Consider the following 15,453-nt stretch of genomic DNA (forward strand, 5'->3'; position numbering starts at 1 on the left):
TTTTTGCATTGCATAAAGGTTACTGTATTCAAGGCTAGAGATTTTGGAGAGTATCTTCAGACAATGTGAAAACTTGAATATTCTTTTTAGCAAGGGAAATAACACATAAGAACATTCTTAAAGGTGATTAATATAGTTTGCATTTGTAATGTTGATAGATTTAAGGCTACGTTTAAAAAAAGAGACTCGCCAAAACCGGTTTGGCTCAATGGATAGAGCATTGGCCTGCAGACTGATAGGTCCCAGGTTCGATTCCAGTCAAGGGCATGTACCTTGGTTGCAGGCACATCCCCGATGTTTCTCTCTCATCGATGTTTCTAACTCTCTGTCCTTATCTCTTCCTCTCTGTAAAAACTGAATAATATATATATTAAAAAGAGAGAGAGACTCCATTAAACCAGGTGGCTGAAACCAATGGAACTGGAACAGGCACTATAAAACTGCAACGAAGGAAATGAATTAAATACGTTTTCAAAGGGAGAATCTACAGGTATTGGTGATATCAGAAATTGGATATGAAAATGAAGAATGCAGAATTAAAGATAACTCCAAAGTTAGAATTTTTAGAAAGAAAGAAGATTCATCCTATGAAATTAGTCAATCATCTCAAAAAGAAGAACCCAACTTGAGAAGTGAATGATGAGTTTTTTTTAGGCTTGTTTGGTTTGAGGTAATGGTTGTGTATTCCAAGTGAAATGTTCCAAAAGCATTTGAAGACAAATGCCCGCATGGATGCGGATTTATTTGTAAGCCATATGCGTAAAAGTGTGAAGGGCCCCTGGAAAGGATGAGTGAAGATATACAGTGAGAAATTTAAATAAATAAATACATATTTTTTAAATCAAGAGGGACACCGTGACTGTATCTGCAAATTTTAGGAAAGTAATTAGTGGAGAATGTGAGATTGGCAAATGTGGAAAAATTGTGTAACTTTGAAATAAATGAGGCTGTGGAATCCTAAAAATAGTGTTGCTAAGGAGTAGAGATCATAAACTGAGAATAGCTTTAGAAAGGACAAGTTTCAAAAATTGATGCAAAGAGAATGAAATATAAGAGAATTGATCCTGATTGCATGCATATCCTTAGGGTCGAAAATAAAGGTCATTTATTAAATAAATTGGAGCTAGAAGGACAGAGTGGTCACAGAGAATGGAAAAGGATGTAGGATAATTATTGTCAAGCCTATATGGTGGGGAGTCAGTTACACGGAAATACGATAGTACAGAGCCTGAATGTGACATTATTCTGAAGAACCCACACTAGCTGTCTTGTATGGACATTGATAAGTTCTGCATTTTTGCAGTTGTGCTGGCTAAACACCTGGAGAACTGAATCTCTCACCTTTATCCACATTGTTTGCATAATATAAACCTATCTAAGCCATGGGTTTGGTACAGAAAAGCATAAAGATATACAGGGCCCATAAAGAAACACAAAAAATTAACTAATTATAAACTATGGAAAATGAATAAAATAAATGTACACAATTTAAAGTGATTTTACTTTTGGAGATAAAATGCAATCATGCCTGAGAAGTGAAATGCTGATACTTTATGAAAATTCTCTCAGAGATCCAGAAAACTTTCTATAAAAATATGAAAACTACTTTTGTTATATATTTGGTGTCCATTTTAATGGCAAATTTTTCTTCTGATGAAGTTTCTATGTGCTAGTATTAGTTTGATGTTAAGAAAAAGTTATAAACAAGAAATTACTTTAAGAAATGTTAAAAATAATATAAACTTTATATATATATATATATATATATATATATATATATATATATATATATAGACAGGAAAAGTCAATGACAGACTCAGTTGCTATACAAAAAAATAAAATGAAAAATGAAAGCAGATATCAGAATATTATGATGGCACTTTTACAGATGACTAGTTGTTATCTCAACTAGTTATTATCACAACACAGTTCTTATCTAGTAATTTATATTGTGAATAACTTAATTTTTAATGAGTTATCAATCAACACTTTTAGAAGAGAACATCTTTCATTATTTGCTGACTAGTTCTGAAATGTTGTACATGGTGATTGTATCTTATGCCCAAAGGGAGTGTCCGTACAGTTCACTGTTTCACCTTAAGGCACCTTTTCTTTAGCAAGTGAGTTTGCCTCTCCAACAGTCTATGCTGTTCAAACACCAGAGCACTCAGAGGAACTGAATTAATATCCAGACAACTGAAGCTGTTGATTTATTTGATTTGATAGGTATTATAATGCTATGTTCATTGTTTATGTGTAGACAGTTTTACCTATTATTTATAAGTATCCTTAGTCAACCCATATAGCTTCTTAGTGAATAAATGACAATATTCATGCACTGCTTCTAGATCCTGGACTAAAAAAGCTGGTTACATCTGATTTTATCAATGGGTGCAAATGTCCTACTTCTATGCATTTACTTATAAAGAATTAGAATATGCAGATATTAATTAAAATCATCACAAAAGTATCACTTAGTGCAATATAGATTTTCAGAACTTATTATTAAAATGTTTGTTTCCTTAGGCCAGTACACAACCACAACAGGAAGCTGTAATTTTGAAACAACTTCCACAAATTGGACCACAGCCTGTGGTCTTACTCAACACTCTGAAGATGACTTGGACTGGGCCATTGGCAACAGAATTCCTGATGAAGCACTGAGTGCAGACTCTGATCATACACCAGGTAACCCTACTAGAGATACACAGGCCAGGTAACCAACTCCTGGAAACCTGCGTTATCTATTTGATTGAATGCTGGAGTATGTCTGTTATGTCTGCATGTGGGGGAAGAGGGGGAGTTAGAAATCAATAGGGATTATGAAAAGGAAGTTAGTACTTTCTGTTTAACCCCTGAATTACTGAATAGACTGAGAACTGACATTGCTACAACAAGGAAATCCATGACTTATATTTTAAGAGAGTCACAAAATGTTTTCCCTCTATCCTAAATGTGTCCCTTAAATCAACAATCAGAGCAGGGACAAGTAGGGGGCAATCAGATTAATGCATGGAAAGGTTTACAATTAGCAATTATAAGAATTTTCAAAATATGCAATGGCCAGTAGCTGGCCACCAATTTTATTTTATTTTCTCTGAAGGTCCAAGACAGAGAGGTAAGTTGGTGATGAAGGAATGAGCATCCACAAAATCTTGACAGGTTTTACTTTGTGTCCTGTGATTTTAGGTAAAGGTAATATTTAATGGATTTACAGTTAGTAGAATCAGAGTATAAGTAGGCTAGTAACCTTATTTATTTTGAGCCTGAAATCTTGGCTACCCTGAACTTTTCTTCTTCAGGAATTAACTTTCCCCTTGGGTAAAAAAAAAAAAATAACTTTTTTATAGATAAGTTTTCTTAGGAATAAAAAATAACATGAGATAGTTGCGATGGTTAATTTTATGTAGCAACTTAAAATTATGTAGCAACTTAGAGGGTGTTATTGGACTAGGTTAACATTTTTTTTACATTCAGTATTATTTTGCTTTAGTTTCATGTGTACAACATAGTGGTTAGACAAGCATACATAAAGTGTTCCCTCTGATATTTCCAGCACCAAACTGGCAACATATATAGTCATTACAGCATTATTGACTACATTTTCTATGCTGTACTCTGTGTCCCTGTGGCTATTTTGTAACTACCAATATGTATGATACTTCTCAATCCCCTCACCTTTTTCTCCCCGTTCCTCAACTCCTCTCCCACCTGGCAACCATCAGTCTGTTCTCTGTACTTAGGATTCAGTTTCTGTTTTATTTATTTGCTTAGATTGTTCTCTAGAGTCTCCATATAAGTGAAACCATATGGTATTTATTTTTCTCTGACTCATTTATTTCACTTAGCACAACCCCCTCTAGGACCATCCATGCTTTCGAAATGGTAAGATTTTGATCTTTCTTATGGCTAAGTAATATTCCATTGTGCTAATGTAGCTTTTTTATCCACTCGTCTATTGATGTGTTCTTAGATTGCTTCCATAATTTGGCTATATAAATAACACTGCAGTGAAGATAGGATGGGGGTGCATTTATTCTTTTGAATTAGTGTTTTGGGTTTAAGCAGTTCCATTTTTAATATTTTTAGCAACTTCCATAATGTTTTCCATAGTGGCTGCACCAATCTACATTCCCACCAATAGTGTATGATGGTTCCCTTTTCTCCACATCTTCCCCATCACTTGTTTGTTGATTTATTGATGATAGCCATTCTGACAGGTATGAGATTACATCTCATTGTGCTTTTAATTTGCATTTCTCTGATGATTAGTGATATTGAGCATCTTTTCATATGCTTATTGACCATCTATATGTCATGAGGTTAACATTTATATCAGTAAACTTCAAGCAGATTGCCCTCCATAATGTGGGCGGTCCTTATCCAATCAATTGATGGCCTAATAGAACAAAACAAATGGGCTGCCCAACCAAAAGTTAATTTCACCAACAGACTGCCTTTGGACTTCATCTGCACCATTTACTCTCCTGGGGCTCCAGCCTGCTGGCCCACACTGGACAGTTAAGGCTTACCAGCATCATAATCATATGATTCATTTACTTATAACAAATATATTTCTACTAGAGGCCTGGTGCACGAAATTCGTGCATGGGGGGAGGGCCTGCATCCTCTCCAATCTGGGATCCCTCCTAAAATCCAGGATTACTGGTTCTCAACTGCTTGCCTGCCTGCCTTCCTGATTGCCCCTAACTTCTTCTGCCTGCCAGCCTGATCACCCTCTAACAGTCTAGGGGTGTCGAACTCAATCAGAGAAGGGGCCAAAATCTAAAATCCAGCCTAAATCGCGGGCCGAATGGTTTACTGAACAGTCATAAACTGACAATGTCATAAACTGACAGCGGAGTGCAGTGATGACAGCGTGGTGCGGGCCACATTGCAAGGCCTGGCGGGCTGGATTTGGCCCGCGGGCCTTGTGTTTGACACATGTGCTCTAACCACTCCCATGCCAGCCTGATTGATGTCTAACTGTTCCCCTGCCAGCCTGTTTGCCCCCAACTTTCCTCCTCTGCCGGCCTGGTCACCTCTAACTGCCCTCCCCTGCAGCCCTGGTCCCTCCCAACTGCCCTTGCCTGCTGGCCTGATCACCCACAAGTGCCTCCCTTGAAGGCCTGGTGCATCCCAACTGCCAGCCCCTGCTGGCCATCTTGTAGTGGACACCTTGTGTCCACATGGGGGCAGGATCTTTGACCACAAAGGGGCAGCCATCTTGATTTTATGTGTTGGAGTGATGGTCAGTCTGCATATTACTCTTTTATTAGATAGGATAGAGGCCTGGTGCATGGTGGGGGCTAGTTGGTTTGCCCTGAAGGGTGTCCTGAATCAGGTGGGAGTTCTGTTGGGGCATGGGGCAACTTGGGCAAGGGGCCTGTGGTGGTTTGAAGGCTGGCCACACTCCCTGGGTCACCAAGTGGAGGCCCTGGTATCTGGGATTTATTTATCTTCTACAATTGAAACTTTGTAGCCTGGAGTGGAGCCAAGCCTCCTGCTTGCTCTGTGGCCACAGCCATTTTTGTTGGGATTTATTTATCGTCTATACTTGAAACTTTGTAGGATTGAGCAGAGGCCAAAGCAGACCAGGGCTGCAGATGCTTAGCTTCCTCCATCACCTGGGGCAACCCTAATCTCCTGCTCTTCCAGCTCTGTGGCTGCCACCATTTCTGTTGGGATTTATTTATCTTCTATAATTGAAATTTTGTAGCCTTAAGTGGAGGCCTGGGCTGATCAGGGCGTGTGGAAAGTTTGGCTTCCTCCATTGCTGGGGAAACCCAAGCCTCCCTCCTACTCTCTCTGTGGCCACAGCCATCTTGGATGGGTTTATTTGCATAATCACTCCTGATTGACTGGTGAGCATGGCTGGTGGATATAACAGAGTGATGGTTAATTTTCTTATTACTCTTTTATTAGAAAGGATATTTATATACATTCCATTAGTTCTATTTTTCTGGAGAAACATAACAAATACAGTAAAATATTACTCAAAAGGATGGAAGCATAGGCACAAAGAGAAAGAGCAAGATTATATAAATTAAAATAACTTTTCATAGAAAAAATATATGAGGTTGGCCCAGACATTTTATGACTAGTGAGAATAGAACTATAGTTTTATTGTTTTTACATTTTAGGCAGATTGAAAATGACATGATGTTCACTTACAACATGTGTATTCATTCTTATTTTAAAGTTGTCCCCTAATTCATCTTCAAATTGAATATGTTAATTTCCTTTGACCTGCTAGGTTATATTTTCTCTTCCTTTTACCAAGCTTTGTTTTGTGTTTTTTTTTTTCTTTAAAAAACATGAAGTTAATATACACTAGATAATATGTTAAAAGAACAGAAAAGAGAATCAAGATACTGTGGTTAGTAATTAGGAGGATTTAAGATATAACAAAAGTTAATTCCATTTAAAAAGATGTATTATTTAATATGGTGCTGGTATATCTGGTTATTCACCTGGAAATAAATGAAATTAAACCCATTTTTCTTCCACATATTTCATATACAGAAATATAGTCTAGATTGATTAAGGTCTTAAATGTAACAAATAATAAAATTCTTGCAAGAAAACAGAGGTTAAGCAATGTGAAATTTAAAGACAGGATCTAAAGTTGAGAAGCTACACAAGGAAAAATGTATATATTTCATTATGTGACATTTTAACCATGGTCTAAAATTTTCATAAATAAAAACAATAGGCACATAATAGATTAGAAAAATTTTCCTTACAGATTACAAGTAAGATTATATTTATGTCATCTCTGCCTCTATTTCTATTATAATCTCTATCTATATCTTTCTATTGCATAATCAATTCCCAGATGACTACATTAATATCATCAACAAATATATTCAATGATGCTCAAGTTCAAAAGTCATCAGAAAAATGCAAATGAAATAATAATTTTGAATAAGATTTTCAAAAGCCACCTATAGATGGCTGAAAGAAAGAGTGGAGAAGCAGGGAAAGCATATTCAAACATGGTTTTGGGAAATGTTCATGGATAGGAAAATGTTCTGACCATCTATAATAAAATAAGTGTAATATTCCAATTAGATTAAACAGCTGGATGACCTTTCAGATGTCATTCCATACATCCTTCCAAACGAAGCTGCAGTGGCCAAGGCAGAGGCAGTTAGGGATAATCAGGCAGGCAGGTAGAATGGTCAGGGATGATCAGGCAGGCGAGCAGTTAGGGGTGATATGCAGTTGGCGAGTAGTTAGTGGCTATGGGGCAAGCAGGCAAGTGGATAGGGGCAATGAAGCAGGCATGCAGAGTGGTTAGGGCAGATCAGGCAGGCTTGCAAGTGAGCAGTTAGGAGCCAGTGGTCCCGGATTGTGAGATGGATGTCCATCTGCCAGTTTAGGCCTGATCCCTGTGGGTCCTGAACTGTGAGAGGGTGCAGTCCAGGCTGAGGGACCACCACCTCCCTGTGCACACATTTTATGCACCAGGCATCTAGTATAGAAATAAAAAGACCGATACAGAAGCACATGTGTATAGGGAATCTTAATTCAGCATCATTATTTGTTGAAATAAAAGGAAATAAAGTAAATGTCCACGATTCATACATTCTGTTATTTGTTCCTTATTGCTTTATTGGTCTACTAGAGACCTCATGCATGAAATTCATGCATGTCGAGGGTGGGGGGAGAAGGTCCCTCAGCCTGGGCTACACTCTCGCCCCCACTGCTTTCCCCTGCTAGCTTGACCACCCTAACCGCCTCTGCTGTGGCCCCTGCCACCATGGCTTTATCTGGAAGGACATCTGGAAGGATGTCTGGTAGACGTCTGGTCTAATTAGCATATTTCCCTTATATTAGTATAGATTGAATACCAGGCACTGTTTTGTCCTGGGAGTATATTAGTGAATAAAACAGATAAAAATTGCTGCCGAAGTGGAGTTTACTTTCTACAAGGAGAGTCAAGATAATGAACAAACAATTCTGATTATATGGACTGTTAGAAGTTGAGGAGAAAGAAGGAATGAAGTAGGACCAAGAAGGCCCAAGGATGGGTGTGTGCATTGCAGTTGGAGGGGAAATAGGTAGTGAGGGATGGTTGTTAAAATATACTGATCAAAGTAGGCTGCATTCAGAAAAGGCCATAAAAAAAAAAAAAAAAAAAAAAAAAAAAAAAAACTTGAAAGAGGGGAGGAGTGAACCATGTGAATGTCTAAGGAAAGTGACGGAGTGGCAGTAGAGTGATGGCCAGTGACAAATGCCCTGAGGTCAGACACCTAGTTGGTGTCTCAACCTGGGTCCCACTGATGGTTAGGGTAATGGAATTAGCTGGTATAGGGCTGTCCTGTGCAGTATAGGATATTGGGCAGTATCCCTGGCCTCTAACACCAGTTGCAGTAGCACAAAGTTTTAATTACAGAAGATAAATAAATCCCAGGTACTAGGGCCTCCCAAGGCTTCTACTTGGGTCGCTGTGGGGCATGGCCAGCCTGCACATCACCACAGGCTCCTCACCCAGGGAATTGAGCAGTCGGACATCACTCGAGGGGTCCCAGATTGGAGAGCGTGCAGGCTGGGATAAAGGACACACACCCCAGTGCATGAATTTTGTTCACCAGGCCTCTAGTTAATATATATTTAGCTATATATTTGTTGTTGTGTCATTTATTACATTTTTAATATAAATAACAATGAATATACATTTTTAAAATTTTATGATTACTCTTAAGGATAATTCTATTTTTTTTTTTTTACTTTAGAAGTTATGAGACATAAGCCAATTTTGAATTTTGCTACTAAGATCCAGACTGTAATATCTTGATGCACATGCCTGTGAATTATTTTTTAAATAATAAAAAAAATTGTGTCAGTTAATTTGACATCTAATATTATATTAGTCTCAAGTATACAGCCTAGTGGTTAGAAATTTATGTAATTTACAAAGTGATCCTCCCAGTTAGTCCAGTATCCACCTCACACTATACATAGTAATTACAGTATTATTGACCATATTCTTTTGTGGTGCTTTACATCCCCATGACTGTTCTGTAACTGCCAGGTTGTAACTTCTCAATTTCTTCACCTTTTTACCTCTTCTACCCCCCCTCACTCCCCCACCTGGCAACAATCAGTTTGTTCTCTGTATCTATGAGTTTGTTCTTGTTTTGTTTGTTTATGTGTTAGTTCCTTAGATTACATTTGTATCATTTTCTTTCTTCTTAAGACAGTATTGAAAATACTGCTAGTATAATATTACTAATCGTTCAAAAATTATTATAGGTTCAGTTTAGGAAAAATAGAAGTATAATTAATGGATATGAGAAGGTTTCATGCATGTTCAAAAAGACAAACAAAAGTCATCAATTGATATATTTTAATGATACAATTAAGGACTCTTAATGGCACTATTTTTAAAAAACTTTCATAGCTTGTGTGTGTTAATTAAAGACCCATAAAAAGTTTTGTGTCTGGTTATTTAGCTAATATTGTATCCAAGTAATGTTGTCCAGAGATAAAGGAAAGTAATCATTCTGACAGAATTCTTTATTATCCTCCCTGTTAATTACTACTTGATACAGTATATTTTTACAAAGTGTTCTCTTCAAAGCTGCTTGATTATGTCATCCTTGATACACTAACATGGTTCACTGAACTTGTTTAGGCATCTCTAAGGTAATAGGCTGCTAAATAAATTGTATGAACATTAATTAATTTTGACCCTCTGGGAAAAACAAAATTCTTTCTGAGAAGGCCAACCAATTCAAAGAGCCTCTGGTCCATTTATAAGCATCACAGCATTGCTGTTAATTAAAACTCTATTTGTGGATCTTTTCATTTATTGTTAGCAGGACGAAGAATTAGATACATAGGGAGGACATTTTCAATGCCCACCACATGACTATTTATGAGTCTTGTTGGAGTCATTGTTGAAACTATAGAAAGAAACTACAGTACAAACATTAATCCACTCTCTAGTCTGCACATGAATAGTGTTGAGACGTAGTGTACATGGGATTTAATGGCATGGGTGACATTTGTGTGACATGAATTAACAATGGTATAATGTAGAGGGCCGCTGTCTCTGTTTTCCCTTCCTTCATCACTTTCTTTTTTTTAAAAAAATGGCATAATTGACCATCTCCACAATTAGACTATAAACTCCAGGAGTCACATCTTTTGTATTTTTATATTCACTCCAACATTTAAGATTGAATATTACTTGATAAATACTTGTGTAGGTCATGTTATTTGGATGTATCTCATTCTGTATTTTAAACAGCCATGTATTTTGAATTAATTAATAAAACGAGCATTTCTTGAATGCATATTAAACACCACACACAATGTGTTGAGAACTGAGGCTATGAATTAACTAGTGTTTGAAAAGTTACTGGACTGAAATATGCTGCTCGATATAACCCACATGCTCACTATTACTTCCGTGTTCACAACTCAAGGTCAAACAATAACCCCAATCTTGGTGAGGTTAATGCTCTGCTGTGTTAATAGCAGTTTAAAGTACAAAGTGTTCAACAAATGTAATATACTTGATACTTTGTAGACAGAGCCCTGCAGGCTGGGCAGATGATAACCACACTTCCTTTACAGCAGGAAGAACAGACATCATTTCTATGTTATCCTGAGGAAAAAAGGTTGAATGATTTCTCTAAGTCTGAAGCCCCCCAGTGAATGGGGCCTATTCTAAGCCCTTCGCCAGGGTATCACCATAGCATGTGTGGTCCTTATTTACTGCTGCATCTGTATCTTCATATATGGGGCCTCTTAACCTTTATTTCAGGTCATGCTTATAAGGCCGTCTCACCCTGATATTTGCTACAGGGAGATTCCCCTATTCATTAACTTGGGAGAGTAGGAGTTAGGTCAGTGACACAGTTAGATATTGAAAAGTCAAATGATACTGGGTCTTATCAAAATATTAGAGGCCCAGTGCATGAATTCATGGGGTCCCTTGGTCTGACTTATGGGATCAAGCCAAAACCAGCTCTCAAACATCCTCTGAGGAGTCTCAGATTGCAAGAAGCTGAGGGACCCCACCTGTGCATGATCAGGGCCAGGAAGAGATATGGGAGAATGGCCAGCTGGGGAGGGACAATGGAAGGCTCCAGGGTGTGTTAGGCCCAGTTCAATGGCCAAATCTCAGCATCAAGCTAACCTACTGGTTAGAGTGCCTGCCCTCTGGTAATCAGTACACATCATAGGGAGTGGTTGAGTGGCCTTAGTGTATCATTAGCATATTACGCTTTGATTGGTTGACAACCGGACGACCAGACACTTAACATATTAGGCTTTTATTATATCGGATATGATGCCCTGGACAGGTGGCTAATTTGGTTGGAGCATTATCCTGCATACCAAAAGGATTCAGGTTCCATTCCTGGTCAAGGTACATACTTAGGTTGTTGGTTTGATTCCCAGTTCAGTCACCTATAGGATGCAATCCATCAATGTGTATCTTTCACATCCATGTTTCCCTCTCTCTAGAAAGAGTCCTAGTTTTTGTTACTGGCATTATTATTGTTAACACTTAATTCTCTCTCAATTTCAAATTCTATCAGCTCTTCATTCTCAACTTACATGTTTTCTTTTTTCCCCTTTTTTGTATTTCCAATTCTATCATCTTAATTCACTCTTGGGCCATTGCAGATGTCAAAGAGCCTAATAGCCAATGCAGATATTCTCCTATATCAAGCCACTGTTGGCATTGACACAGGATTAATATTCCTGAATCTGCTCCTCCAAATCATTAGGAGTTCCTCATTGACCTTTAGTTTGACACCAACGGCTGCGTAGGTTCTTCTCCAAATTGCATTTCTAATTTTGGTTTTTATGTTATTCAGCTCCAAAGACTGCATTCTCCCTCCTCAAATATGCTTTTGGTGTTATAAACATCAACTTTTGGTCATATCATTGTTTAGCGTGACTTGTAATCTTTGGTTGATAGTGGACACAATGCACTGGGTAAAAGGAACTGCAGTAAATAGGCTTTTAGTTTTTATCTTACCTGGAGTAAGGATGTGATTACTGTTTGCTGTAAGTATCAGAAGGTAAAATTTCCTCTAGCAGCCTTGTTTTTGTCTCCCTTGTTTTATTTTGGTTCCCCCAGAGATGTAATGTCTGAGAGATAAAGTTCTCTCCATTCCAGTGCCTTACTAATGTACAGGAGCCTTACTGATGGGGTGGTAAGGTGCAAGGTGTTAGGTGGTAAAGTCAGGGGAAGGGAAGAATTCTACAATCTTGTGATTTCAGCAAGCCTTTCACTGTGACCTTCACACGTGCTTCTCAGTAAATAGGAAGCACTTGTGAGAGGTGCTTCTCCTGCTCTTTTTCACCTGAGAGAGGACATCTAGACCTGGCGAGGAAAAACAGACATACTTCTGAGTGCCTGCTTTCCCCTCCCCTGAAAAAAACAGAGAGGATTTTTCTCCAGTCTTCACTGTGAGGACTTGTTAGGGCTTCTGGAGGTAAAACTTGGAGGGTACCCATAAGCCTCGTCCCCTTGGAATTCTCATATCTCTAGATTTTCCACCCTGAGCCTCCAGATTGTCAATTTTAGCTGCCATGCTCCTCAACCAGGATGGGCTCCATTCGTAATTCCTGCTCCTGAAGTTCTGCTCCACTAAATTGTATGTGCCTACCTGTCTCTCCTGCTGAGGATGGCAGTTTGCCCTGTGACCTCTACTTTAGTGTCTGGTGGATCTATGGAGAGTTTGTGAGTTTTAGTTAAACTTCTTTTATTATTCAATATATATTTGTTGATTTCAGAGAGGAAGGGAGAGAGAGAGAGAGAGAGAAACATCAATGGTGAGAGAGAATCATTGATTGGCTTCCTCTTGCATGGCCCCTACTGAAGATCCAGCCCACAACCAGGACATGTGCTCTTGATCAAACCTTCAGTCCACAGGCCAATCCTCTATCCACTGAGCCAAACCAGCTAAGGCTAGTTTAACTCTTTTGTTGTGAAGATGAGACTGATACCTTCCATGCTCCTTACAGGCTGAACTAGAAACCAGATATCCTCCCACATTGTTATTATTTTTAGAAGAATCTTTGCCACTCTAAACTGATTTTTTTTTTTTGCCTGCTACCATTTTCACTATTTCCTCATACATGTCATATGTCATCATATCTTGATATAATGACACATATTTCATAAAGTATTTTTTCAATCACCAAATTTAAACTATCTTTTATCTGCTAAATAGTATAATAGTTTAGGATCTATATCAATATTTGGTATAATAGATTCATAATAATCCCATTGAAGGCCTATTATTATTATTATCATTAATTATTTCTTGTTTGATAGATGATGAATATAAGACACGGTGGGTATATAATGATTTTCCCAAAATCAAAGGCAAGTATTGAATTTGAACCTAGTGTGATCTAGAGCTTGTTTCTCAATAGTACATATTGATGTCTTTAATCATTAGATTCTTTGAGTTGTTTCATTTTTTCCAAGCCATGATTTGTTCAACTCCCTAACGTCCAAATGCAACACATAATGCCTTCCATATGGCAGTAGTTATTCAATCAATAACTTGTGATTAATAGTATTTTACTACTGCTAAAATAATATTTCTTACCTATTCTCTAATTTCCCAGGAGAATAGCTCTAATTTACACTTGTATTCGAAGCACTTTACATTTAGTGTACCATTTAAGTTTCACCACAATCTCATGAGACTAAAGTACCTACTATATTTATATGTTATTTCTTTTTAGTCCTAGAGAAGTTAAATAGGTTCTCCAAAGTCACATTTCTAGTAAATGGTAGAATCAAGATTTGAACTGAAACCCACAGCTTCAGTGCTTACAGGCTTACCTAGAGGAAGCTCTGCCCCACAGTTTCTGCTTAGTACATATTCATTAAAAGAATATGATAATAACTCTTTTATGTTCAATGAAAACAAATATTGTTCTGCTATTTGTTTTCCATATTCATTCAGTTTAAATGGATCTCAAACCTAAACAAAGTCACTTACCTAAAGAAAAAGATTTATGATTTATTAGTTCTGCCTTCCTCCATGTATATCAAGTTAGTTTCCTTTTTAATTTCCATTTGTCAAATTAAATCAAGTTTCCAATATGATATGAAGTCAATGCATGTTTCCAAAAGCATCTTGATAAGAAAGTTACACATTTCAAGTATTTTGAGTTCTTTTAATGTGAGAAATAAAAGATTCAGTATTTCATCCTTACTACCAACTTTGGGAGAAAAAAATTAATATAATACACTCTTATTTTCAGAGAAACAGGGTAGTATATCATTACTAGAGTTCCAGAGCATGAAATTCATGAAATGGTAGGGTCCCTAGAGCTGCTGGCTTCAAGCCAGGGCCTCCCTCCCTTCCCCCAGCCAGCCCCACCCCCTGGTCAAACTCTCAGACAACTCTTGGTTAAGGGGACAATTTGCATACTATGCTTTTATTATCTGTAATATGCTAATTAGATTGAATGACCTTACTGATGTCATTTCGGATGTCCTTCCTGACAAAGCAATGGTGGTGGAGGTGGAGGTGGAGGCAGAGGCAGTTAGGGGCAATCAGGCTGGCAGGGAGCAGTTAGGGGGCAATCTGACCAACAGGGGAGCAGTTGGGGTGATCAGGCAGGTAGAAAGTGGTGTTTAGGATAGGTAGAGGTGGATAGGGGCCAACAGGCAGGCATGCAAAGTGGTTAGGGGTGATCAGGCAGGCAGGCAGAGAGGTTAAGGGTGATCAGGCAAGTAGGCAAGGTAGTTAGAGGCAATCAGGCAAGCAGACAGGGGGTAGGGCAATCAAGCAGGGAGGCAGAGTGGTTAGGGGTGATCAGGCATGCAGACAGGTGAGTGGTTAGGAACTAGTGGTCCCTGATTGCAAGAGGGATGTCTGACTGCCAGTTAGGCTAGATCCCACAGGCAGTGGAGCAGTTAGGGGCGATTAGGCTGGCAGGGGAGCAGTTAGGGGTGTTTGGACATCCCCCAAGGTGTCCCGGATTGGAGAGGGTGCTGGCCAGCTGAGAGACACCTCCTCCTCCGCCCCCCCTCCCCCATGCATGAATTTTATGCACCAGGCCTCTAGTATAAGATAATGTGGTTGAGATATATTTGCTGCTAAGTAATTAGAAGCTTTTAAAATAAGATGAATCTACCTTGTGTTGGCATGTCATAATTAGAAACTTCATTTCTATATCAGATCCATCCATAGTGACAGGGAAAAGTTAATAATTCTAAATTTTATAATAGTAAATAGTGTTAAAATGAGACATTTTGCTGAAAAGTATTTAATTACTCTCAAAAGAGAATAATGCCTAAAAAATAAACTTTGGGAACGACAGATATTTAAAAATGCTAATCCATTCATTATACAGCCATTCAAAAAGCAAATAAGAGTGACATAAGTTGCCAAAAACATTTTTGGCTCAGTGGATAGAGCATCAATCTGCGGACTGAGAGGTCCCAGGTTCGATTCC

At 38.2% G+C, this 15,453-nt stretch overlaps 1 protein-coding gene across 1 annotated transcript in view; it reads left to right on the forward strand.

Moving 5' to 3' along the window:
* MALRD1 (MAM and LDL receptor class A domain containing 1) overlaps positions 1–15,453 on the forward strand; it is a gene marked incomplete at its 5' end in the record, with an annotated part of 553,418 nt that overhangs the window by 372,017 nt on the left and 165,948 nt on the right. Inside the window, one exon of the mRNA XM_084867858.1 lies at positions 2,527–2,688. Within this exon, the coding sequence (XP_084723984.1) occupies positions 2,527–2,688 (162 nt within the window). The remainder of the gene's footprint in view (positions 1–2,526; positions 2,689–15,453) is intronic.

Source organism: Pipistrellus hanaki (assembly GCF_964339955.1).
Source record: "Pipistrellus hanaki genome assembly, chromosome: 1".
Taxonomy (NCBI): Eukaryota; Metazoa; Chordata; class Mammalia; order Chiroptera; family Vespertilionidae; genus Pipistrellus; species Pipistrellus hanaki.